The following is a 26,085-nucleotide window of genomic DNA, read 5'->3' on the forward strand; positions in this document are numbered from 1 at the left end:
ACACACCCAATTGCTGCAGCCAATCGTCAGCAGGCCTTATCACAGCAACCAGTCACATGCCCAATTGCCGCTGCCAGTCTGCTGGCTGCTGCCACCAATCACCCATCGCCCCTCTGCTATCTATGTATAAGACGACCCACAATTTTTGCCTACTATTTTAAAGGAAAAAATATCGTCTTATACACGGAAAAATACGGTACTTCTACTTTCTATATGTGATCTACTTCATGAGCTTAGATTTCAGTATATTCTAAATCTGAAAAGAAATGCTGTATGTGTGAACTTTGTCAAGTCTCTTAATGTTAACTCTGTATACCTAGACCATGCTTTGAAGGACAAACAGGTGAAAAACAACTGACCCTGTTAGAGTTCATTTTGCTGAAGTCAATATATTTTAGCTTCATGCTCATAAAAATTCATGAATACTCAGGTTCTGTTGAATGTCTGATTGACAGGAATTGGACAATAAATGTTTAAATGGCAGACCTTTCCAAATGCCATGGAAACTCATAAGTGAAATTTATTGTTGGCTCTAGATAGCACTTCCACAAAGTACTTCTATATTATTAAGGTCATGATCTGATGCACAAACTATAAACATACCTTCTGCTACAATTAATCTTCAATAGATGTTAAGTAACCTACATGCACTAATGTATGCCAGAAAATGTTAAATATTCTTCAAAGATGGTGAAAATATTAAGTGTTGGGTGTTTTTCTTTGATTGCTGCCATTTAGTGAAATAATGCAATTCAGACTTAAGCGTAATCAGCTTTTGGCAGAGCTGACCCTAACATGAAGCTGGCTGAAGTGATTAATTTGGGTGGCACCATGAGAATTGGAAGAAGATCACAGAAGTCAGGAAATGGTGTCTGAATGGTACATCAGATGCTGGAATAGCTCAGTTGGTAAAGCAAATGGATACTCGTAGTCTCAGGGTTGTGGGTTTGAACCCCATGTTGGGCAAAGATTCTTGCATTGCAGGGGGCTGGGCTAAATGATCTTCATGGTCCCTTCTAACTTTACAATTCTATGATTCTTTATTTTTAAAAATGTTGGTCTACTAGACTGGGGGCATTTGGGCTGTGCTGCTGTGGCACAATGTTTTGATTCAGCCCTAGCATTCAGCCAGTAGAAGGAAGGGCCAACAGTGTAGCCATAAGCTGCTCAGGCACAGGAAATGTTATAAAAGGGAAAAACAGATGCAGCCACATCAAAAGCCCTGCTCTATGATACTGTGCAGCAGGCTTCTGATCTCTTTGGAATTTTCTGGAGAAGCTGTGAGAAGTGAGAGGGAAAAGTTCTAGTCCTGCATCCCCTAGTGATCCATTATGGTCCAGTTGTTCCTCATAAATTGTTGTTAGATTTGAAACTGATTTAATACAGAGCGTTGACTTCATGAACCTTCTTCCCTCCAAAGTATTGTCTACTTCATCACTGAGCACATGATTGTTCCTTTTTAAAAAAAGGTTATTCCCAATGCAGCAATCTCTCTCTCTCTCTCTCTCTCTCTTTCTTTCTCTCTTTCTCTCTTTCTCTCTTTCTCCCTCCTTTCCTCTACTTGTCCACTCCTTCATCATGGAAAACAGGTCTACTGATGCAAACATCCAGCTCTTGTAAAACAATGGGAGAGAATCTTTGTCCTGAAAATGGCCGGTGGGCCATACTGGATGTGGAAGACATAGAAGGTTTTTCCATAAAAGCTCATTATTCATTACTGAATATGTTAGTCTTAAGACATGTAAATTAGCACATTGCAGGAAACCAAGCTTCAAAACTCACATGCTTCTAAGGTGTTTGATTGAATATGCAGCTTAGTTTCTGGAAATTTATCAGCAAAGTTCTCATTGGCTCATTGGATTATAATAATAATTTATTATTTGTACTCTGCCCATCTGACTGGGTTGCCCCAGTTTTACTCTGAAATTATTACCCTAAATTTCAAAAAAAATACAATTCTAAATTATCTCTGATCTGAAGAGTGGTAAAAACAATACACTTTGACAAGCCGTCAGAAATAAGGTAATAAAAGAAATCACTTTACTGTCACATGTGCATTTGTGGGGCCCCAGAAGTGGTATTTTTTTAAAAGTGAGAATTGGGATTTTGATGGCCGTTTTAAACCATCATTCTGACATGATGATGATGATGATGATTTAGTGCATCAAGTGGGGCTGTTTGGTGTTTCAGATGAGTCATATGTTCCTGTTCCATCAATTCAGTTGCTGTGCAAGGACAGCTCCTGAGCTAGGAAAATTGGGAGGAAGCTGTGCAAGTGGGGGAAAGGGGAACATCGTTGGTTAGATGGTCCTTCAGTTTCTTGTTTATTTAGAAAGTGTATTTAGAAAAGTTATGTCCAATCCTTCCACTAAACAGATACAGTGCTGATAATGGGTTGCACATTGATAACAGGGCTAGGGAACCCTTGGGTCAATTTTCAGGAGAACTGAGTGTGTTGGAGTGCTCCATCCTTTCTTCTCTGCATCAAGCCCCTTGCAAGATCTTCCCCTGAACAGTGCACTCAACGTATATGCATGACAACATTTTGTTGCAGAACCTAAAGTGTGTGTGTGTGTGTGTGTGTGTGTGTGTGTGTGTGTGTAACCCTTTTCCTGAGTTCCTAAATAAAAAAGTGTGTTAAAGAGGAAGAACTCAACAAACAGGAAAACAATAACATCAGTAGGTGCCTTCTTTTATTTGTATTGATCAGCTCTGTGCACCGTGATGCTTTGATGCGAACCACATTTATAGCTGTCATGTTCTATTAAATACAAAAGAGCTGAATTCAGAAAGAACCTCACACATTGATTCATGAGCGTCAATATCTGAGGGATCCTGGGGTTACTGCTGGGTGATATTGGTTGTATAAATTGAGCTGTTCTGTTCATGCCCTGCTAAGTTGAAATGCAGTATTAATTGGTATCATTTGTTAATTACAGTTATATCAGTTTGCTTGTCTCAGAATAGAGATAATGCTTTGCAGCCATTGTCTCTGTGTGATCTTGTGCAGCATCATTATTCTCATTGAACAGGTTGGTAATTGAAATTTACCAATTAACTCACTGAAGCTTTTGTTGTTATGGTTGTTGTTTTGTTCCCTCCTTTCCCAAGTCCGAGGCAGCTGAAAGAAAATAATAATAAAAAAGTATTTATTTTATTTAATTGCATTTCCATCAACCACACTCTTTGGGTAGTTTGCAAAAAAACGTAAAATATAAAAATGCAACCCAAGCGTCAGAATAGCATACAAAAACAGCACAAAAGGCATAAAAACAGACCAGCACAATGTCAGGATAAAAACTGGAAAGTAATTTAGTGCCCGTATCTTACTGCACTAAATCATGTAATTAAAATGACTGGAAGAGTACAAAAGAAATTCTTCACCTGACACCAAAAAGCCCATAATGTAGGCATCAGGTGATTGTTTCTGGAGAAATGATGGTCACCAACCTGGATGGCTTTAAAACAGGATTAGACAAATTATGAAGGATAAGGCTATTAATGACTACTGGTCTCAATGACTTTTGCATTCAGGTCCTGCTTGTGGGCTTTTCATGGACATCTGATTGGATTCTCTGAGAAGATGCTGCTGAGTAGATGGGCCTTTGGGTTGATTCAAGGCTCTCCTCACATTCTTAACTAATGTTTTATACATTAAAAACCAACATTAAAACAAAGGGAGTTGCTTGATTGTTGCATTATTAAGAGCCACAGCAATAAGACACGTTTCTGCTTAAAAGCATTATAATAGTCTATGGGTGTGTTTGTGTGGTAAAATGAGTTACTATAGTAATGCTGTAGTAACTCCTTTTTTTAATCATTTTTATTAAGTTTCCCACTTTAACAATCCAATCAAATCACATTGAATGTTCCAAATTATAAAAATACATATCAAATAGTCCAAATATTCTGCCTAAATTATAAATTTTTGTTGGGACTTCCCATGCTTCAAGGTCGGGGGGGCTCTGATCATCTCATGTCTCTGCTGCCTTGAATAGTCTTTCCAATAGTTCCTTTAAATCTTCCTGTTGTTAACCTTCCTTCTTTCATGGCCTCTGAGTTGTTTCCACAAGTGAGTAATGCTGTAGTAACTCCTGATCTCCGTAATCCACTACTGAAATCGTATGGTAGCAGAATGTTTGATTCTTCTATTTCTGTTGCTCCTTGCGCTACTCTTTTAAAGTTATATGGGTGTGGGAAGTGTGTGCCTGTGCATCTGTGCTAATCTTGCTATGAAACAGCAGCATACATCACTGAATTCCCAGCATGTTCTGGCAGAAATATGTATGTGTAGGGCTTTTACCGGAAGTGCCTTTTCTTTGCGTCTTCAACAGCTTTCAGGGTGTCCTGGTCTTTACTTTTTGAAATATGGCAACCTAGTTGTGCATTCATGATATTGGATTAGGCAGCTACTGTTGCACTCCAATAAAATAAATTCATGAACCAGGGTATCTTGTAAATATATGTATTGGGGATAAAGACTCCTTGGTTTTTATCACTTACATCTGACATAATTTGCCAACCATAGCTTTTTCATTGTGGTCTTTAAAAGTTAGCGTTTTTCAGTTTTGTTAGTATAAACAAGAGCCTTACACAAATTAGAAGTCCTAGGGATGGAATTACATCATTCATTCATTTAATTTCTATCTTGCCCTTCATCCAGACATCACAGGGCAGTTTACAATATAAAAATACATACCACAATAAGAAACAGAAACAATACCCCCCTATATTATTATAACCATATGGAGCAAATTCTATGATTCTTTGCAAACAGGGAGAGATAGCAAGAGAATGCTGTGATTGAACCCTCTCCTTCTCAGCCACTTGTCAACTCACTCTCTTCCATGCTTTTATCCTTGAGATATCATAGATTCATAGAATTGGAAGGGAACACAAGGGTAATCTAGTCCAACCTCCTGAAATGCATAATTTTTTTTGCCCAACCTGGGGCTCAAATCCAAGACCCTGAGATTAAGAGTCTCGTGCTCTACCAACTGAGCTATTCCAGTATGGCCTTTATGTTTTATGTCTCAGTGAGAAAAGCATCTTGGAAGTGGTTGTTTTGCTTCCTATATCTGCCATTCCACTGGTCACTCTGAAACTCCCTGTTCTTTCCCTGCAACAGCTTTGCTTGCTAGAAAGAGACCGTGAGGAAAAGAATAGCAATTTGCCACAAAAAGGTGTTCTCCGCTGAGATTTTATATATATTATATGACTGAAGAGTTTTCCATTTGTGGTATTGAAACCTGAAGGTGGCAACTCCATCTAAATGTTTTTTACATGATGTTTTGATTGATGTAGCAGCCACCAATCTAGTCTTCTTCTTTTAAATCATTCTTTGACAAATTAGAGTGTGTAAAGCTTTCTGGCATGCAAGCAGTCTGCTGACAAAAGGTTTTTAGCCATGAATGCATTACAGCGACTGTGATATAAAGTAGAGGTTTTAGCACCTCTGTGTTATATTTTGGCTCCCACACCCCTTTAAGCTTCATATTTCAGGTATCTCTGAATGGGAAAATACATGGATTCCTCAACTCTCACCACTAGCATTTTTGTGCAGTGCTCTAGGTGCTTATAGAAAGGAAGATACAGACTCCTTAGGGGTGTGTGATTTTTTAAAATAAAAGATATGATACAACTGGCTGCATGAGCATGTGCTGTGTAGTTATCTTAAAGCTGTCTTAATTTGGTTCTGGTTCAACCAAGAAGGGTTTAGTATCTAGTTTGGCACACCTTAACTAGTTCAGCTTACATGGGGGAAAGTAAGCATAGTTCATGTTAGGAATGTGAATTGCAAAGTAAGTTGAAATAAGTTAATGTGCCTAATTCTTTGGCAAAACAACTATAACTATTCTGGCCTTTAGGCCAGAGAATAGAAATAAAAGGTTTTGTCACCAACATTAACAGTTACAGAGACGGAGTGGTCATTATGGCATGGTAGAGGCACACCAGAGATCTTACCGCATTTCTCTACCGAGCTTTTCATCTTTGCAATAGGCAGGGAATTCCAACAGAGTAGAATTCTGGAAACGAGTAGACTGTCTTGCTTGTTGTTTTCCAGCCCATTAAGAGCTCTGACTATAGAAGTTCAGATGAGCCATAAAACTATATTATTCAAACATAGCTTTATCCAGATACTGGGTTTTTGTGTGGTCTGTATTCTGTTTGAAGCTAGCAAGTATACTACAACATCATTAGTTAGCTAGTCCTGTCCTTATTCCACATCATTATTTATTCTTTCCCCCCAAATTTGGGTTCAATGATGTAAATACGTTCAGGTTCTACTCCAGTTAAAAAAACCCCAAAGAGTTTGCACTAGTTTTTAGTTCCCTGCTGATTAATTACATATAATTTTCATATATTTGTGGAATACTTCACTTATTACAGTATTTTCTTTTATTTGAGATAGTGGGTCCCATCACTTTTTATCATACCTCTGATATGTTCACCAAATAACAGGATAGTTTGGTCTGATTCACTCTGTATAGCTAGGTACGCAAGATGCTCTCTAGAAAGATGGGTTACAAGCTTCCTCCTGACCCATTTCCCCACCTCTCCTCCCATGTACCAGCCTGATGTCTCTGATACCTGGTGTCTTCCCATCAACTCTGATCATTGGCCATGTTGGCTGGAGCTGGTTGGAGTCCAGGCATCTGGAGAGCACCATGCTGGAGAAAGCTGCCATATGCCATTGCATATGGAAAATAATGTCTAAATAAGGAGACCCCTTATTTGGGATACCTCTTACCGTGGATGTTGTTGCACTTAGACACATTTAACTTGTGTGCATTTAGCTTTATGTGCTTGGCAAAAAGGGGAAAGGGGGTGGGTGATCGGAGTGGGGGGAAACTTTGGCAATCCCACCTGCTATTGAACCTGATATGTTTTAGCTTTACGTGACTTTGTAAGTTGGCAGTAGGGATACGGGTGGCGCTGTGGTCTAAACCACTGAGCCTCAGAAGGTTGGCAGTTCGAGTCCACGTGAGCTCCCATTGCTCTGTCCCAGCTTCTGCCAACCTAGCAGTTCAAAAGCATACCAGTGGAAGTACTGTAGATAAATAGGTACCACTGTGGAGGGAAGGTCAGTGGTGTTTCTGTGTGCTCTGGTGCTCGCCATGGTCCTCCATGTGCTAGTAGCGATTTAGTCATGCTGGCCACATGACCCAGAAATCTCTCTGTGGACTAACACTGGCTCCCTCAGCCTGAAAAGCAAGATGAGCATCACACCCCATAGTCGCCTCTGACTGGACTTAACTGTCCAGGAGTCCTTAAGTTGCGTGTTGCCTGTATTTCATAATAAACTCATACCAGCTGCACTGATATCATAATCCATAGAAATTAACCATGTAAAAAGTCCAGACCAGCACCCATTGTTACATATCCATTCCAAGGGATTATTGAAGTGTGCTTATATGAGAATAACATTTGTCAGCTTTTCTGTTGTAAACTCTCCTTTCCATGGTTTTTTTTAAAGCTATAAATATTTGATTGACTAAAATACTGCATTTATCTGTGGTAAGTAATGTTGCATGGCATGTTTTAATCATTTCAATGAAAACACATAGATTGGGGTGACATTTTGTTTCCTCTTCTGTTCCTTCCCCCTCTCCCGCTTTCAGACACAGAATATGGGAACTCAGCACCGAATAAAAGTAGATGTTCCTGATTGTGTTCTTTACACTGTAGGCTCCTGTGTTCTTGTCATTGGTTCTATTGGAATCACAGGAAATCTCCTTGTCCTCTATGCATTTTACAGGTATGGTTTTCTCAGGCTGGGGATAAGTTTGAATAGGGTGTTTTTTTTGTACTTTTTAAATGAAAGGGGGAAAGCAACAACTTGAAGGGCTGTTGAGGTACTGATGTGTCTCTGGTCTCGCCTCCACATGCAGGGAGATATGGCTCTTATACCTACCTGCAAGTTGAACATTCAGGATCAGGGTATATCCCTGCTTACTGCTGTTTGATGATTAAAGCAGTGGTGCTGTATTCAAAGGGATGGTGGGAAAACAAGAGGCTGGTTCAAAAGCCTGCTTGGAAATATAACCAACAGGCACCAGAAAGCAACAAAGTGAATATGAGAGAGGTATGACTAGGCAGGAATGGGAGATGTGCAGCATTTCAACTAGCACCCTGAAAAGCACCATTATACCAGAGAAGGGAATGTACACAGGATTGCAACCTCTCTGTGAAAAGGATGTGCTTTATTTTATTTTATTTTTAGAAAAATACCAAATTACTGGCATGCCCTATCTGTTCTAGCATTAATACTGCCAACACAAGTAGGTATTTGCACATATAACTATGAATAAGGTTTTTAGACTGTCTATATTGTAGTGGAATCCTTGATGAAATTCACATTCCAACTTTCTATTATGTTTTTGTTACCTCAATAATATACAATGGTAAACAGAAATACAGTGGCCAAGTTAACCATTCATATAATAATTTCAGTTTTGAGACTTTCTATTGTGAGAGATTGAAATGACTTATTTTAAAAACATTTTCTCTGATTCCATATAGGAGGTCAGAATTTGCCAGGTAATGGTTTTCCTATTGCTGAAACAAGTTGCTCATTATCTTTTAACATTGCTCTGAGCTCAGCCACTGAAAATGAAAGCATGTTTTATTTTAACATCTTACTAGTGTAACATCACAGTGTCACACATAATCTTCATGAAAAGCTACCATAAAAACAGTGATAGACTGTTGTGAAAATATCACTAGAAATTGAGGGTGATACCTCCTAGGTTCTAAAATTGCCACAATATTTTGAGCCAGTGATGGGATGTTCTTTTGCACAACAGCCTTGTTCTGCATGTCACGTGTTCTGTTCTTTTAAATCTCGTCAACATTTCCTCCCAGCAAATCACACATTTACAAAATATATCTATTTAAGTGGGAGAGAGACAACTTGAGCTTGGGATATTTTAGAATTTGAGTTCCAAAAGTAGTAGCAATGGGGGCAAATGTACCTTCTGAACATTAATTTGTTTATGACTAGGTTGCCTTCCAGATATAAGGGAGTTCAGGCGCTGTGCCCTGATATTCTGATGAACTTTCTGTGGACGTTGACAGCTGTGGCTTTGAGTTCTAGGTGAACTGAAACTGCTGAGTAATTCCACATGGATCACTGAGCAGCAGTCAGATAGTAATGACTTTTGCTCATGCTTAGACAAGGAAAGATTTGACCTAGTGACCTAAAGAAGCAGTACTAGAGTTCATAATTTATTCTCTATTCTTCTGTTTTGCCTTTGCCTGCTAACGCTGCAGGGTCTGTCAAAAACAAGCACAACATCAAAGAGTAGTATATCATGCCAGCATCTGTAAATATGTGGCTCAGGAGCTACCCAGGCTACCTGCTGAAAAGATGTAATGTGGTATGAAAGCAATGGAGTGTTATGGAGCAGGTCTATAAAAATAATTTACTGATAGTCTTGGTAAATTTTCTTGTACTGTGATTTTCTGTACAGGTAGGATTCAGAAAATCAGGGACATTTTTTGCTTCAGGGGAGAGTATCCCTATCTTTTAAGGTGAATGAGAGCATAAGGTGATACATAGGAATTCTAATGTGAAATGATGCACCAGTAGCACCCATGGCAAATAAATGGTGGATGGTTTTAACAGTTGCGCCAAGGGATAGTTTAACCTACCAATTTTGCACTAATGTTTCCAGTTCAAAAAGTAGATTCACACATGCCTACAACATACTCAGGTCGATGCCCCCCTCCCCAATTTCTTTGTAAGTATACATTACATATAGACATTCAGGCAAAAGTTCAATTTCCATTCAGTTCTTCATGCATAGAGAGAGCAAAGCAATGAAAAGCAACTTGTATTATCTCCATGTTAGCAGAAATGATCCAGTCACACACATACACCTACCTATATATGTGGTGGGATAAACATTTCCCAAGATAGATAAATATGTAAAATTCTGCTAAGCTGAATCCAGTATAAAACTACCTTAATGGTGCTTTGAGTCTGAAACAGAAGCGTGGAATAAGTTTATACAGCATTGCTGTTACAACATTTTAGTACTATGATTGTCATGGTGATACTATGTTTGAAGCATCCGCAGTGTCCTGTTCTGTGGATGCTTAAGGCTGTGAAGGTAAGCAAGTATATTGTACATGGTTTGAGTAAGGGGTGGTATAAGAATACCTGTATAAATTAATGAATGAATGTCCCAGAAAGTTGAGGCATGTGGAGTCAAAACAGGCAAAGTCAAGTGAGTCACTTCAAACAATGATCAAGTTCAAACCAAAATAGGACCTTGGATAGCTCCAAGTGGATTAAGCTCTCTTCTAATAAGGTAACTGTAGGAAAATATTGTCCACATGGAGAGGAAAATCCAGCTGAACCTTTTTTAGGCTGATAAGCTCCCTGGTATGGTTAGCTCAACAACCCTGGCTGGGTTGTTGAAGAGGTCCTATCTAATTTTGGAGTCCTTGACATTTGTGAAGAGTGGGGAGATTGAAGTGCTGTAAGGAACTCATCCTCTGAGTCTTGAGTATGGTGACAGGGTTTATTTAGCAAAACTAAATAAATGTGGTTTATTTTATTTTATAAACTGAATTATAATTAAAGATAAACTCACTGTTTTGCTTTCTTTCACCTTTTTTGGGGCACCATGATGATGCTTATTAAGCAACAAGCGGCTGAGGACACCGGCAAACTATTTCATAATGAATTTAGCAGCAAGTGATTTTCTAATGTCTGCAACTCAAGCTCCAATCTGCTTTCTCAACAGCATGCACACAGAATGGATACTCGGAGACATAGGTACTTTTCCAATGCTGTTTTGCACATGAACCTCTCCCTATTTCATGCAACTTGTCTTTGTGGCATGAGAAGGTTGTTGAAATCTATTTGCTGTTATAGACAAACTGACCCTGTTTTAAAAGTTACTGAGCATATCTGCCTTTTTGTCACTAAAGTCAGTTCCTCCTTCCTTCTGCTTCTTTTTAATAAAACCGCCTGTAAAGGTGGACCCAGCAATACAGTGTCCCCACCCCAGTACCATCATAATATATAAGCAACCATGTCAGTCTGTGAAAAGATATGCACGATTGTTTTGTTTTGTACTTTCTCCCTCCCCGCATTTCAAAAATGAAAATCTTGCACTCTCTTCTTTCTGTTTTAGGCTGTAACTTTTATGCTTTTTGTGGGGCACTCTTTGGAATAACTTCAATGATGACTTTATTAGCTATTTCAGTTGATCGCTACTGTGTGATTACTAAGCCTCTGCAGTCTATAAAAAGGTCTTCAAAGAAACGCTCGTGCATCATCATTGCCTTTGTCTGGCTCTACTCGCTGGGATGGAGTGTATGTCCTCTCTTTGGATGGAGTACGTTACTTACTCTTTTCTTAATGTATATACTGTCTTGTGTGCATTGTCTTTGCTTTCTTAAATATGTGTGGGACAGCCAGGTGACATTAGCAAATGGGGTGACAGTTATCATTTCTAGGGCATTATTGCCAATGAGAAATCTGGTTCTTTTATAGTGGTGGAGTCCTTATTTTCAAAGTGAATCAGCTGGCAAAAGTAGATGAACAGGTTTATATCAACACTTGTCCTAGCTAGCAGAACCGGTAGGTGTTCCTCAGGTTCCTCATTAAGAGAGCTGCTGCATCAACAGAATGCTTAAGTGCAATCTGACTTACTCTGCATCTCTTAGCTCCGTAGCTCTGTAGCTCTGTAGCTATTTGAAAGAAGAGCAGGGAGAGGAGGACTTTAATAAAGAATGGGGGAAGCCTTACAATCTATTTGAAAAACTATTGTAAACAATGACACACATTGGTAGGATTGACATAAAACTTGTAGTAAAAATTTGAACTATGGAATGATAAAGGCTTTACAGGAATAGAGTTATGAAAGAGATGCAGAGGGGGAAATCGTTATATTAAGATCCACAACAGGGTGGGTAGGGAAATCAATGGGGATTTTATGTTTGTTTTTATTTTGCCTGTATATGTAAAATAGAAAGGAAGGAAGGAAGGAAGGAAGGAGCGAGCAGGAAGGCATTAGCTGCAGGAAAATAAGGGACAGAAATCTCAACGTGTCAAGTTATTTTTCATGGGCAGTCTTGCAGCTCTGTGAAGTATCCAGGCTGTAATTGAAACACATTTTGAAACACATTTCCTGTGAACCTGTGGATCCTCTTCCTTTCCTTTCACCTGTATCTATTAAATTGCCATATTTATATAAGCTGCTTTGATAGGCAGGTAAGGTGGCTCTCAAGATCCTTTCCATCTCTACAGTTCTATGATACTTGCACTGGGATAATCCCACAGAGGTCCCACAGTTAATAAGTCTGACAGCATATATCTAGTAGCATAGCTGTCAGTGTTGCCAGAAACTCTGGTTGAGGGCTCTGTGCAGTCAGGTGTGGGATAAGTAAGAGGGATGGAGTGCATCCCATGAAGACTGGAGCAGCAGAATGGTGCTGTTCCACCCACCGCTACCTTCACAGCTGGCACATGCCAGTGAGGAAGTGATGCCCTTCCTCAAGGTTGTATCCAGTACTGAATGAGCAGCATTCTGTTTGTTCAATGGGACTTTTCTTTCTGCTTGCATGCCCCCAAAATCTTATCCAGAGGGAGCAGATTTTGAGGGTGCACAGGAGGCTGCTGGAGAGAGAATGAAATTGCATGCACAAGCAGAAAGATGTTGCACAAGTTGAATGGCAGAGTTGCACACAACCCAAAGCTGCCACTTCTCTGTGGAAGCTTTCAGCTTCCTCCTGCCCCCACCTCACCAGCTGCCACTGGTTGTATATGGAGGGAAAACCCTAACAGCTGAAGAAGCCTGAGGGATTTTGTTCTCGAGTTCTGCTGTGTGTTCCTGCTATGTCTATTTTGTTCTATTGTTAGAAGTGTTTTTAACCTGATTTATATTTTTTTTACTTGTAAGCCACTCTGGAGTAGTGAGAAATGTAACACCCATAAATGTAAATATATGACAGATAATACCATAAATATTACAAATATTTGGAAACTAAAGATATTTATATCATTGTAATATCATTATAAGAAGCACAATTATTATGCACTTATTATGCACATTAACCTCTCAGTTTAACATCCCCTATAGATATAGAAAGATAGATTTCCAGCATATCTTTTTGAAAGTTCAGGGTTGTCGAATCAATGATTTATGATTTAATTTAGAACAAAAGCCCCTGCTAGAAAAGCCTTGAAAGACCCATAATGAAAATGGCATTAACCACTGGGACATGCAGAGCAGCCTTATTAATAAATGCTATCAAATTTGTCTATGAAAAAGGAGTTGACCCTATCTCTATTTGCCAGCATCATTTTCAGAGGGTTTCTTGCCTCCCAGGAAGTATTCAGCGTGACCATGTGAAGATTTTAAAAGGTTGCTTGTGGAAGATTGGCAGTTTTCTGATTACTTGTGCATAATACATTTGTTCGTAATAAGAATTGATCTTAATAAGGCCCAGTTGGGTGACTGAATGCATGCCAGTTTTAGATAGCAGAATCATAACTGCCTTTTCTAGGACAGACTTGAACTCTTCAGCAAGAAACCAAACATACTTCTCCCTGAGACTGAAAACTTTTGTGGGGGATGTACCATCAAGCTTCAGACAAGTGTTTGCATGGCTAGCAGGTGCAAACCCATGCACATTGATTCTACATGTCTATTCAGAAGTAAGCCCCATTGAGATCAATGATATTTACTCCCAGGTATGGGTAGGATTGTGGCCTTAGACTATCACTCTGTGTGTCACTTACCTTAGAGTAAATCCAACTGAACTCAAAGGGGCTAACTGTCTAGTAGATATGTGCATAATTTGATGCACGTTATTGATTTTATTCAAATCGGGGGCAGTAGACACAGTGCCCTCCAGATGTTGCTTGAATGCATTTTCCATCACCCCTGATCATTATCCATGCTGGTGGCAGTTTGGGAGTCCAACAGCTTCTGGAGGACACCATATTAGCTGCTCCTGATTAAGATTACAGTGGTACCTTGGGTTAAGTACTTAATTTGTTCCAGAGGTCCGTTCTTAATCTGAAACGGTTCTTAACCTGAAGCACCACTTTAGCTAATGGGGCCTCCTGCTGCCACCATGCCGCCGGAGCACAATTTCTGTTCTCATCCTGAAGCAAAGTTCTTAATCCGAGGTACTATTTCTGGGTTAGCAGAGTCTGTAACCTGAAGTGTATGTAACCTGAAGCGTATGTAACCCGAGGTACCACTGTATTTTATCCTTTAAGAACCACTTCTCCCCAGGCAGCTCACAAATGAAAGATCAGAACAACACACAACAAATAATAAATTTAAAAGCAGCAGTTAGATTAAAAGTGAAAGCCAGTCTGCAGTATGAAATGGCACAGCCAATGAGAATTGAGCCTAAGACATCCTTTCTTACAAGCAACTGCCACTGAACTATTTCTGAGTAACTATGCATAACAACTAAGTTATGCCATTGTGCCATTATTCTATTATGGCAAAATGGCTAGAAGCTGTCTTTCACAAGAAGTGATCTCTGGCCCTTGAAAGCTTATACCACAATAAGTTAATAGTGTCACAAAATTGTTTGTTATGTTTACTGCAGCAGACTATAACAGTCTCCCGTGAAGTAGTGCTGCTTTTTCTTAATTGTCAAGCTCCTGCATCTGTTCTTTTTTATGCATTGTATTAATAATCATGTTTATTCTCAGGTTCCTATATACCTGAAGGTTTGATGATATCTTGTACATGGGACTACGTATCCTATTCTCCAGCAAACAGAAGTTATACCATGATGTTATGTTGCTTTGTGTTCTTTATCCCTCTGATAATAATCTTCCACTGCTATCTATTCATGTTTCTGGCCATTAGAAGTACTGGCAGGTAAGCAGAGCACTGAAAAATATTCGTATAAATAGATAATTATTTTGTAGGCTGTTTCTTCTTTTTAATCACAGTTAACTTGCTGCTTATTTTTCAAGACTTTGTTGAGGATCAATGTCAAGAGATATCTATTTTATGGGAATTACTTTCCTTTCTGTCCCTGATGACTTTTGACTTGGGCAGAGCAATCCAAATTCCTGATCTGCTGGAATGAAGGGAGTATGGGTGAGACTTCTGGAGGTGTCCCCTCAGCCTGGCTGTGCCTGGCTCTATCAGTAGGGAGACTCTACAGCAGACATCCCTCTGCTGACTGCCCAAAACACAGATGGGCAGAAGCTACTGTCAGCAGAACCCTTGTCAGCGATAGTCAGGAAGTGGGTGGACCTGAGTCAGCCAAGGAGCTGCTGGACCCTAAACTGGTCTAGCTACCAGCAAACTGTGGTGAGGGGCCCAATCCAGGCTTGTTTGGGTGCAGGAAACATGCACACTTTCCTTCCTCTCCACCTTCTTCTACCTTGGTTGGCATGACCAGTGGGGTGGTGGTGTCTGGATGCGGTGGTGTCTCTGCCACTCCACTGAAACCTACTGTTGCCTACCAGGAGTTAGAAGTCTGTCCTTAATTGGGCAGTCTTTTTAAAGGTGTTTGGACTTATTGGTTGGGTATATTTATTGTATCGGTCTAAGAGAATGTGGATACAAAGGAACTTAGGTAATACTTTTCATTGAACCATTTTCTGTAAATATGGAAGAATCCTAGCTTCATAGAACTAGGCTGGAATAGTGCGAATATGCATATAACAATTCCTTGTTCTCCTTGCATCTTTTGCAATACTCCAAAGTTCCGCAGCCCTCTTCATTGTGAGGTGTGCATGTTTTTGATGCAAATCTTACCATGTGCAACAGCCACTTTACAAACCTTACGAAGAATGTAGGGAATGGAAGGAGCAATACGTTGTACTTCCTGTCCTGCTCTCACCCACCCCAAAGCTGCTACCAATGTAAGCTATCTCACAAAAGTTCATAAGACCAGTATATCAGGTGGGGGAGGGGAACTAAATATAATTAGGAGAACACACATACGCGTTCTCTGCCTCTTTTTCTGAAGTGCTGCTTTAAGAGAAGCTATGCACCATTGCATTTACTGCTAGTAATGCCTTTCATACGCTGAATGAAGTGTTTATTCCTTAAAATACCTCCTGCTGTTTCTTTCACAGGAACGTTCAGAAGTTAGGATCAACCTATAACCGGAAGTCGAATGTTTCACAGTCAGTGAAGAGTGAATGGAAGTTAGCAAAAATTGCCTTTGTGGCTATTGTAGTGTTTGTTCTGTCCTGGTCCCCATATGCTTGTGTCACTCTGATTGCGTGGGCAGGGTAAGTGGCAAGCCGCCAATGAAGCAGTTTCAGTCAAGGGTGGATAAGGATTATGTGTGTGTAAGCAATGCATCCTGAAACTTCAGTTCGCTTGAGGAACATAAGAACTTTTTCCTCTCTGGTTTGCTCTGTGAATGAGGCATAATTGTAATAAATGCTACCATCTATAAGGCTAAACATCTTTACAAGTGTCCCCCCACTTAGGCGTAATAGACTCACGTGCGACCACATATACGCATGGTACCAGGAAGTAAATGAATAATTAGATTCAAACCTGGGGATGGTGGGAGAGACCTGGGGAGTCCTCATTGCTCACAAGGAAACCCTCCCTGGAGCCCAAAGAGGATGTCAGTGATGGCAGAGGATGCCCCAAAGAGACGGGAGGTGCACCAGAGTTTTGTTTAGGCTGCTAAGCCTCCCCGCCGAACAGCTGATGCTCGCAATAGCGCAGCAGCAACAGCAGCTGCCACTTCTCCATGTATCCTCCAGCCAGCCCCAGAGCTTCAATTCTAGTTGTCAGTATTTTTGTATACAGTGTTTTTGGTCCGGATTGGAGAGAGAGCATCAGAGAGGGCTTTTAAAGGTTGTTTCGAGGCTGCTCCCCAATTAAGCGATATTTGCTTGTTGTATAAGAGCCTGGAATATAACCCCTGCATAAGTGGGGTGGACAACTGTATACAGAAGCTAGAGTAAACACCTAGTTAGAGGTGAATTACCCCCCCCCCCCCCCGGAATATTCCTGCAGAGAAAATGGAGTGTGATGTGCCATTCTACTTCACATTAAAGTATCTGATTTTCTGCCTGTTTTCCTATGAAAAAATGTCCACCCTCACCTATGCAGATTTGTAGATAATTGCTTGTGCATGTAATAACCCACACATTCTGATTCAAAAACAGAATGCTGCAAGCAATTGCAAAATGCCTACCGTCTTTTGTTTGGAACCTATAATGTGATATGCAGTGAAGAAGAATAAAAGACACCTAGAGTGCACTTGATATTGGGCATGTTTTCATACTTCTGGAGTAATTGCTCTTCTCGCAGAAATCCTGAAGTTTAATACCAGAAAAAAAAAAATCAAATGTGGCCCTCCACCCTACAGCATTTCAACCTCACATCAGTCAGGAAATATTCAAACTATTTTGTGCTTCGTTGTATGTGTTGGTCCTTTTAGTTATTACCCTTGTATTTTAATGCTGTGTTTTTTTCTTGTTTCTAGCTACGCCAAGACCTTAAACCCATATTCTAAATCTGTGCCAGCTGTTATTGCCAAAGCTTCTGCGATCTACAATCCCATAATCTATGCAATCATTCACCCAAGATACAGGTAGTGTGAATACATCCGTATGATAATATTTTATACAGAGATATGTATTGTTTTGAATGAATTCACCGTTGGATGGTAAAGAGAATGTATTACTTGAATCACTGCACTGTGAGTGTTTCCTTCCATTTGGATGTGTGTACATTCATGGGCACTCATTCTGCAGAATAGAGTTCCACGCTGGGTATTTGGTGAAGAGTGTGTCACAGACCTTGCAAGGCCAGGCAAATTCCTAAGTATAGAAACCTAGTAAGCTTCTAGCCAGGCCATTGGTCCATCTAGTTCAGGGGTCAGCAAACTTTTTCAGCAGGGGGCTGGTCCACTGTCCCTCAGACCTTGTGGGGGAAGTGGACTATTTTTTTTGGGGGGGGGATGAATTCCTACTGTATGCCCCACAAATAACCCAGAGATGCATTTTAAATAAAAGGACACATTCTACTCATGTAAAAACATGCTGTTTCCCGGACCATCCACGGGCCAGATTTAGAAGGCAACTGGGCCGCATCTGGCCCCCGGGCCTTAGTGTGCCTACCCATGATCTAGTTCAATTTTGTCTACACTGGTCAGCAGCAACTCTGCTACACTTCAGGCAAGAGGCTCTTCCAATCCTACCTGGAAATGTGGAGGACTGAACCATCTGCATGCCGGGCATGTGATCTAACACTGAGCTAGAGCCCTTCATTAAGATACTTCACTAAGATTGTACATTTCACTCCTCCCTAGTACAGGGCTGCATGATGGCCTGGTGCATACCTGTGATGTAATCAGAAAGCCTAGAAGCCTTGACAGCCATCAGCCTTCTCTGCTTCCCTATGGCGTGGTCCAAGATAAATTGGGGCAGGGAGCAGCACTTTGTACCATTAGGTTTATACAGTGGTACCTTGGTTCTCAAACGCCTTGGTACTCAAACAACTTGGAACCCAAACACTGCAAACCCGGAAGTAAGTGTGGCAGTTAGCAAACATTTTTGGAAGTCGAACATGCTCCTATTTGAGTGTTATGCTTCTGTTTTGAGTGCCACACTTCCGTTTTGAGTGTTACGCTGAGGTCTGTCTGTTTTTGCTATTTATTTTGTGTTTTTGTTTTAGCGGCTCTTTTTTTGTTTTGTTTTTCTGACTGTGTGGAACCCAGTTCAGCTACTGACTGATTGATTGTGTGACTGCAGTGCATTGTTTATTGCTTTAATTTTATGGATCAATGGCCTTGTTAGATAGTAAAATTCATGTTAAATTGCTGTTTTAGGGTTTTTTTCAAAAGTCTGGAATGGATTAATCCATTTTGCATTACTTCTATGGGAAAGCATGCTTTGGTTTTGGAACAGACCTCCGGAAAGGATTAAGTTTGAGAACCAAGGTACCACTGTATTAGGTTCTAAGGCTCTGAATGCTTCTGTAAGGATCATGTGAATATGACTTGAAATCTTTTACTCCAGTTTGCTATCGCTCCTTTTTCAGTTCAGCAGCCAAGTCTGGTTAACAGTTAAAAGACAAGTAATTTGTAGCGTCGAAACACAGTAAAACTGAGTTTTCTGCTGAGCTTGAAATTGCTTCTATATTCAGAAACTAATGGATTCTCTTAAAAAAACTTTACAGTTCAGGTATCTCCCTTTTAAACTCCCCCCCCCCCCCCCAGGATGTGTTCCTATTTTCCCAGTTGCTGGGAGATTTTTGAACACAGAATCTTTACTAGCCCAAATACTGCAATGCATTTTTCTCCCATTTAGGGAAAAGCAAGTACAAGAGCAGAAACTAGAGGGGCCTCCATTATTCTTAACTCTTTGCCATGACTAACAGAAACAACATAAATTGTGCGCAACAAGAAAATATATGCATGTTTGTTTGAACTGTATATAGAATTGGTTTGCCTTGGTGTGTAGATTTTTTATTCTTTTTTATCGCTTTAAGTTGAGAGTGGGGAACATATGGCTTGCAGACCAAACTTGGTTTTCCAGGGATTCAAATTTGGCCTTGAAGGGCATTTTCCTCAAACTGCACCTGACAGAGATACGGCTGCCAGTGCACAATCAGAAGCCTTAAAGCATGGATAGGCATACTAAGGCCTGGGGGCTGGATGCAGCCCAATCGCCTTCTAAATCCGGCCCAGGAATCACCGTGTTTTTACATGAGTAGAAAGTGTCCTTTTATTTAAAATGCATTTCTGGGTTATTTGTGGGGCATAGGAATTCGTTCATTTTTTTTTTCCTTTTCAAAATATAGTCTGGTCCCCCACAAGGTCTGAGGGACAGTGGACTGAAAAAGTTTGCTGACCCCTGCCTTAAAGTGTGCTCTGAATTGTTCATTGGCAAAGGAAAGCAGGCTGCTCATCATCTGGTTGAGCTGAAGCCAGGCAGCTTGGTTGCACAAGCAAGTTTCCCATTGGGAAGGGTGCTGTTGTGCTGAGGTGTTGCTTGCAGGCATGGAGTGGTTGCCCACTGTAATAACAGGATGATGGACTAGATGGGCTATTGACCTGATCCAGTAGGCTCTTCTTATGTTCATAAATGGTGTGTATGTGTGTGAGAGAGAGAGAAAAGGAAGAAAGGAAGGAAGAAAGAGATTCTGATTCTGTCACAAACAAACACTGGCATTGCACCATCTCCAGAGTTATTAGATTCAAGGAATCATGGCCAATAGATAAATGACTTTGTTTTACTTCTGTTTTACTAAAAGGAAATGCTGCACAAAAGTTTTAAACAATAGATACATGATTCTGCCACAAGGTGGCAGCATAAATCATTTGTGTGATTTTATCCTTGGCAGCAAAAGTAACCACTTAACAATCTTTTATAAAAGGTTTGTAGTATGCTAACAGCATTCTGTGACACATAATGGCCATTCTTTTCATCACATGTTTGGGTTAATTTCTTCGTAACTTTTTGTTTGTTTATCAAAGCATTCATGCATTTCAGAATGCAAAGTTTCTTAAATTTGGGTATAGCAACAACAACAACAACAACAGTAATAACAATAATTTATTATTTGTACCCCGCCCATCTGGCTGGGTTTCCCCAGCCACTCTGGACAGCTTCCAACAAAGATTAAAAATACATTACAATGTCACATATTAAAAACTTCCCAAAACAGGGCTGCTTTCAGATGTACCATTTATTTACGTTGCCATCCTATATTCCTCTTAGGCCAGCTGGATGGATGCAGGAATAATTGAAACATTAAATTTGAATTGTGAGAGCTTGATATTTCCTAAAATGTTCGGCTGATTCTATACGTATTGACTGATGCATCCTAGTTTTATTACTACTGATGTCCCACAGATTCCTGCAGTGATTACGCAAACAATCAGTTGCAGAAGTTCAGCCTTTGGGCTTCTCTAAACAACCTATGTATCCCTTATTCATCCTGATTTGTTTCCGCAAAACTTATGTGGAGATTAGATTATATCATATCTTGTCTTCCATTGAGCATTTGTTCTGGTGTGTTTGTGGGGCTATTATGAGACAACGGTTATTCTGCACTCATCATGGTTTGCTTGCAGGTTGTTCACTTGGTCATTTGTTTTCCCCACACTTTTTGAAGCATTTCCCCATCACATTACAAACCACAAAAATCTTGTTCTTTTTAAAAGGGGTCTTATTGCACTTTAACCCTCTTTAATTAAGCAAACCTAAAGTTATGGTATGTACTTGAATCCCTTCTGTAAAATAGTGAGGTGCTCTTGTGTTTTTACTCTATTCCATCTCCCAAAGAATCAGGGCATGTAACTATAGTTACCGCAAAGCCCCTTAAAAATAAATATTGGGATGGATCTAAAGGTCTCCTTTCACTCACAGAAGAATTATTTTATATCTTGAGCTAGAGGGGGTTGCACAATACAAGTGACAATCTCAGTTGGCAAAGCATGAGACTCTTAATCCTAAAGTTGTGGGGTTGAGCCCCATGTTAGACAACAAGATTCCTGCATTGCACGGGGGATGGACTAGATGACCCTTGTGGTCCCTTCCAACTCTACAGTTCTGTGATTCTAAGCTCTGCCTGTGCAAATGGAAGAATAACTTGTTTATGGAACAGACACGTGATAGCACTGTGTGAATAAATGAGCTCAGAACAGGTGTAGAGGGGAGAGAGGCTAGTTACATAGACTCATTTATTTGCAAGCAATTCATACTCTGATATTTGCATAAGCCATTCTTCTGTTAGTTCTGATTAATGAAAAATATGTAAATACAGTTGTCTGGGGGCTTGTTCCCAAATGGTGGGAAGAGGTTAATTTGTCACGCAACTTCTTTGGAATGAAAACCCACCCCACAAAGAACTAAAGACACACTCTGTTCCATGCACAGCCAGCAGTCAATTATTCTTTAGTAGCTTACAGACCATTTTTGCCTTCACTGTAGAATGGTGCAGTGGTTAGAGCGCCAAACTATGACAAAGGGAAACTGAGTTCCCTAGGAAGCCCACTGCATGACCAAACCTCCTCTCTTAGCCCTGTCCTCTACCTCACAAGAGCATGAAAGAGAATGCTAAGCATGTATGCTGCCCTAGGGCTGCTTGAAGGAAAGCTTGAGATTAAAATGAAGTCAATAAATAATACGTGGATAGGAGGCACAGGAAATGTCATTGATAAAAAGTTCATGTACAAGTTCATTCTGTTTCTGTAAAGCCCAAGGAAGTGACTGCTTTAGATGAACTTAATTTTAAAAAACGTGCAAAGTAAGAAATAGTGATGTTGTAGTCCTGGGAAAAAGGGGTGTATTATTCATACACCTGACATATTAAGGTAACAAAGCTGTGAGCAGAAGCTTTGTTTGTTTTATTTTTGCAGATGAAGTGTAGCTCAGTAGCAGAGCATTTGCTCTGCATGCATAAGATCTTTGGCTCAGCCTACAGGTAGAGCTAGGGGCATGGGTGGCGCTGTGGGTTAAACCACAGAGCCTAGGACTTGCTGATCAGAAGGTCAGCAGTTCAAATCCCCGTGACAGGGTGAGCTCCTGTTGCTCGGTCCCTGCTCCTGCCAACCTAGCAGTTCGAAAGCATGTCGAAGCGCAAGTAGATTAATAGGTACCGCTCTGGCGGGAAGGTAAATGGTGTTTCCGTGCGCTGCTCTGGTTCGCCAGAAGTGGCTTAGTCATGCTGGCCACATGACCCGGAAGTTGTATGCCAGCTCCCTCGGCCAATAAAACGAGATGAGCACCACAACCCCAGAGTCGGCCACAACTGGACCTAATGGTCAGGGGTCCCTTTACCTTTACAGGTAGAGCTGGGAACATCCTCTGCATGAAAATCTTAGAGAGGCACAGCCAGTCAGACTAGCCAGTAATGAGCTAGATGGACTAACCAGGGGTGCCACGTCCTGTTTCACCCTGCCTTGCCAACCACCCTGCGAAGTGGCAGTGGCTGCAGTTTCCAGCACCAGCACTGATTGCCAGCCAGATCTCATGGGAAATGGGTGGTGGGGCAGATAGTGGGTGCCCTTAGGGGCTTCCACTGTCCGAGGTGGTTGCTTCACCCCACCTCATGAGTAGGCTGGCCCTGGGACCAATGGTCTGAACTCAGCATACAGCAGCCTCCTCATTTCCTAGGTTTTGGATGAGTGGAATAGATAACCACCAGCTTACGATGCCTTGCAAAAATTAAAGATTTGCCTGCCTTTTGTTCATGAACAGTGGGGTATGTGAATGAAACAACATACATGTTGGTGATCTTAGGTGAGATAGCCATGCAGTGGAAGTTGCTCCCAGTACCAGTCACCACATGGAAGCCAAGTAAGGTTCAGATAGTTTAATGTTGCAGAAAATAAGGCTCAGTAAAACAGTTCTGGATGCAGATATAGACAAATAAGTTCCAGCTTGTCGACTTTTGCAAATGCAGATATATATACAAGTACAAAATATATCTGTTGCTCTAAATAACTCTTAACAATTCAAGATGTAACACTGGACAAGTAATAGACTCAAGACAGACTTACCCACTCACTACTGAGCTGACATACATTGATCACAGATATAGTCAAGGCATTAGGCAGTTGCCATAGCAACTGGCTCTACTGACCATGCACCTGCGATTAGCTCATCAATGGGGTAATTTATGCTCATGAATGAAATTAACCTCTTCTCGTGTCCAGTTACTCCAACAACACCCACCAAGGAGTCACAGCCACACTGAAGTTTGTTGTTGCACTTTGATTTTGCTGATTCTCAATAAACAAGAAACAATACAAGTTAGAACAATATGCTTCCTAAAGTCCCAGTCTGTTTCAGCATATTCTTATGCTTTCTTCCACCTTGTAGATGTTGGCCCTCTCCAGATTGGCAGCTTGCTCCCGCTGCTGTTTTGTGGATGCATTCTTCCACATGTCCTTGATGCAATAATAGCGCATTTGTGGTAGATTCATAGTGGCCCACCATCCATGCATCATACTGCTTTATCAGTTGTTCTTCAGTGTATCCCTAGTTATCATACTTTTGCTGCCTGGCTGGGCACTCTTGCATTGTAGCACAACAAAAACAAGGCAAAAGGAAGTCTGGAACATTTCTGGTATAAAATGTTTCAGGAAGAAGTTACAGGACTGATTGGAAATGAAGCAGTATGTCCATCTCAAAACATTTTCAAGCTTTTTTCAGCATTGAAAAGGGGATTGCATGGAACACCCCCACAATACCACCACCCGCAATACTGCCACAAGAACAAATAATCATGAATAGACAATAAAAAGGACTTCTGGAGATGCCTATAGTCTTTGAACTGGCTCTTACATAGATGGGGTTAAGAGAACCAAGACTTAACTCTTTTCTATACCATACAGCTGGGTCTCCTGAAATGTGCAGTCTGTTGTTTCTTTCTAAGTATTCTCCAAACTCTGTTTTCATTCACTGCATATATTTTTTTGCTGTTTTGTTTCACAGTATTTTTTATTATGTCTTTTAGGAGAACTATTCGAAGTGCTGTCCCTTGCTTGAGATTCCTTATACGGATCTCACCAAGTGATCTTTCAACAAGTTCTGTGAACGAGTCGTCATTCAGGGCTTCTATGTCCAGCCGTCACTCTTTTGCTGCCAGGAACAAGAGCAGTTGTGTTTCTTCCATTTCTGCAGCAGAAACTGTAAGTTTGGCATGGGTGACCGTCTCCCAGGTCTTATCCTTTTGCTTCACATAAAGGTGGCAGACTAAACCGCTGGATGGCATGCACCAACCTGAGTTCACTATTAGAAGGAGTGATGATAGGAAAACTCATATTCATTAAGCACTTCCAAACCTCATTGAGAATCCTTGGGGTCCCTTCCAATTCTACAATTCTATGGTTCTGTGATATTAGTGGTAGAATCAGACATGTGCTTCATTTTATCCTTTAAGCAGCCACAGGATTCCTTGCTCCCCACCCCCTTGCAAAAAGGTTAGCATGGCTACACACTCACACAAACACTTACATTGCAAGGCTTTGTGTGCCTGATAAAGTTTGTCTGGTTAAAAAATCAATCTGTGGGGAAATGGATTGACGGGGTGGAGTGGGGTGATTGCCACAAAAGCCAACTAATTTGATATTAATATAACATGGTTTTTGTGAGAAACGGGAAGAACCAATTTCTCCCAAGCTTGGTTCTTTGGGCAAAAGTTTCCCAAAAACTATGAAATTTGCGGCAGCTAGACTGATGACTGGGAGTCGCCGCCGAGACCACAAAATACTGGTCCTGAAAGACCGACATTGGCTCCCAGTACGTTTCTGAGCACAATTCAAAGTGTTGGTGCTGACCTTTAAAGCCCTAAATGGCCTTGGCGCAGTATACCTGAAGGTGCGTCTCCACCACCATCGTTCAGCCCAGACACTGAGGTCCAGCTCCGAGGGCCTTCTGGCGGTTCGCTCACTGTGAGAAGTGAAGCTACAGGCAGAGGGCCTTCTCAGTGGTGGTGCCCGCCCTGTGGAACATCCTCCCATCAGATGTCAAGGAAATAAACAACTTCCTGACTTTTAGAAGACATCTGAAGGCAGACCTGTTTAGGGAAGTTTTTAACGTTTGATGTTTTGTTGCTTTTTAATATATTCTGTTCGGAGCCTCCCAGAGTGGTTGGGGAGACCCAGCCTGATGGATGGGGTATGAATATTATTATTACTATTATTATTTCACAGATTTAAGCTGCATGCAGCCTTGAGACTCCTTTGTTTGCATATACCATCAAAAAGCATCCTTCCGTTATAGTTTTCCCACAGCAAACTAAATGAGGGAGATTTTGTTTTTAAAAATGAATTACTACAAGAGATTGATTGGTCAGTAAACTCTGGCAGTGAAGCTTCACATTGTTCATGGTTTGGAAAAGAAATTATTTTAAGAGGAAAAGGGGTTTTAAGCTACCCAGTTATTCATATACTGGAAACCTGTATATGGGCTTACTGGTAAAATACTGCAGGGCAAGTTCATTAAGAAAGATGTGTAAAAAAGAAAAAAGTTGATAGTGTTCATAAAGAAAATATGAACAGACCATTATCCATCAAGAAAAAAAAGTTGTATAAAAAAACACTTTGAGAAATAATTGCAGTTATGAATAGTTTATAAATGAGTGGTCTTTAGAAAGTTTT

The 26,085-nt window shown here is 40.6% G+C and overlaps 1 protein-coding gene and 1 long non-coding RNA gene across 6 annotated transcripts in view; one reads left to right on the forward strand and one right to left on the reverse strand.

The window, feature by feature from the left end:
* Positions 1-26,085, reverse strand: part of LOC307224435 — a 173,692-nt gene that overhangs the window by 126,847 nt on the left and 20,760 nt on the right. The window lies entirely within an intron of this gene.
* LOC307224237 (melanopsin) overlaps positions 1-26,085 on the forward strand; it is a 46,656-nt gene that overhangs the window by 13,944 nt on the left and 6,627 nt on the right. For 3 of the 4 annotated variants that reach the window (XM_079990927.1, XM_079990926.1, XM_079990928.1), the window contains 7 exons: positions 7,623-7,759; positions 10,653-10,786; positions 11,148-11,351; positions 14,693-14,864; positions 16,079-16,237; positions 17,455-17,562; positions 24,441-24,615. In XM_079990927.1, the coding sequence (XP_079847053.1) occupies positions 7,632-7,759; positions 10,653-10,786; positions 11,148-11,351; positions 14,693-14,864; positions 16,079-16,237; positions 17,455-17,562; positions 24,441-24,615 (1,080 nt within the window). In that variant the 5' untranslated portion in view covers positions 7,623-7,631. The remainder of the gene's footprint in view (positions 1-7,622; positions 7,760-10,652; positions 10,787-11,147; positions 11,352-14,692; positions 14,865-16,078; positions 16,238-17,454; positions 17,563-24,440; positions 24,616-26,085) is intronic. The other variant, XM_079990929.1, reaches the window with a different exon arrangement.

This window comes from Podarcis cretensis (genome assembly GCF_951804945.1).
Source record: "Podarcis cretensis genome assembly, chromosome: 9".
In the NCBI taxonomy this organism is placed as follows: domain Eukaryota; kingdom Metazoa; phylum Chordata; class Lepidosauria; order Squamata; family Lacertidae; genus Podarcis; species Podarcis cretensis.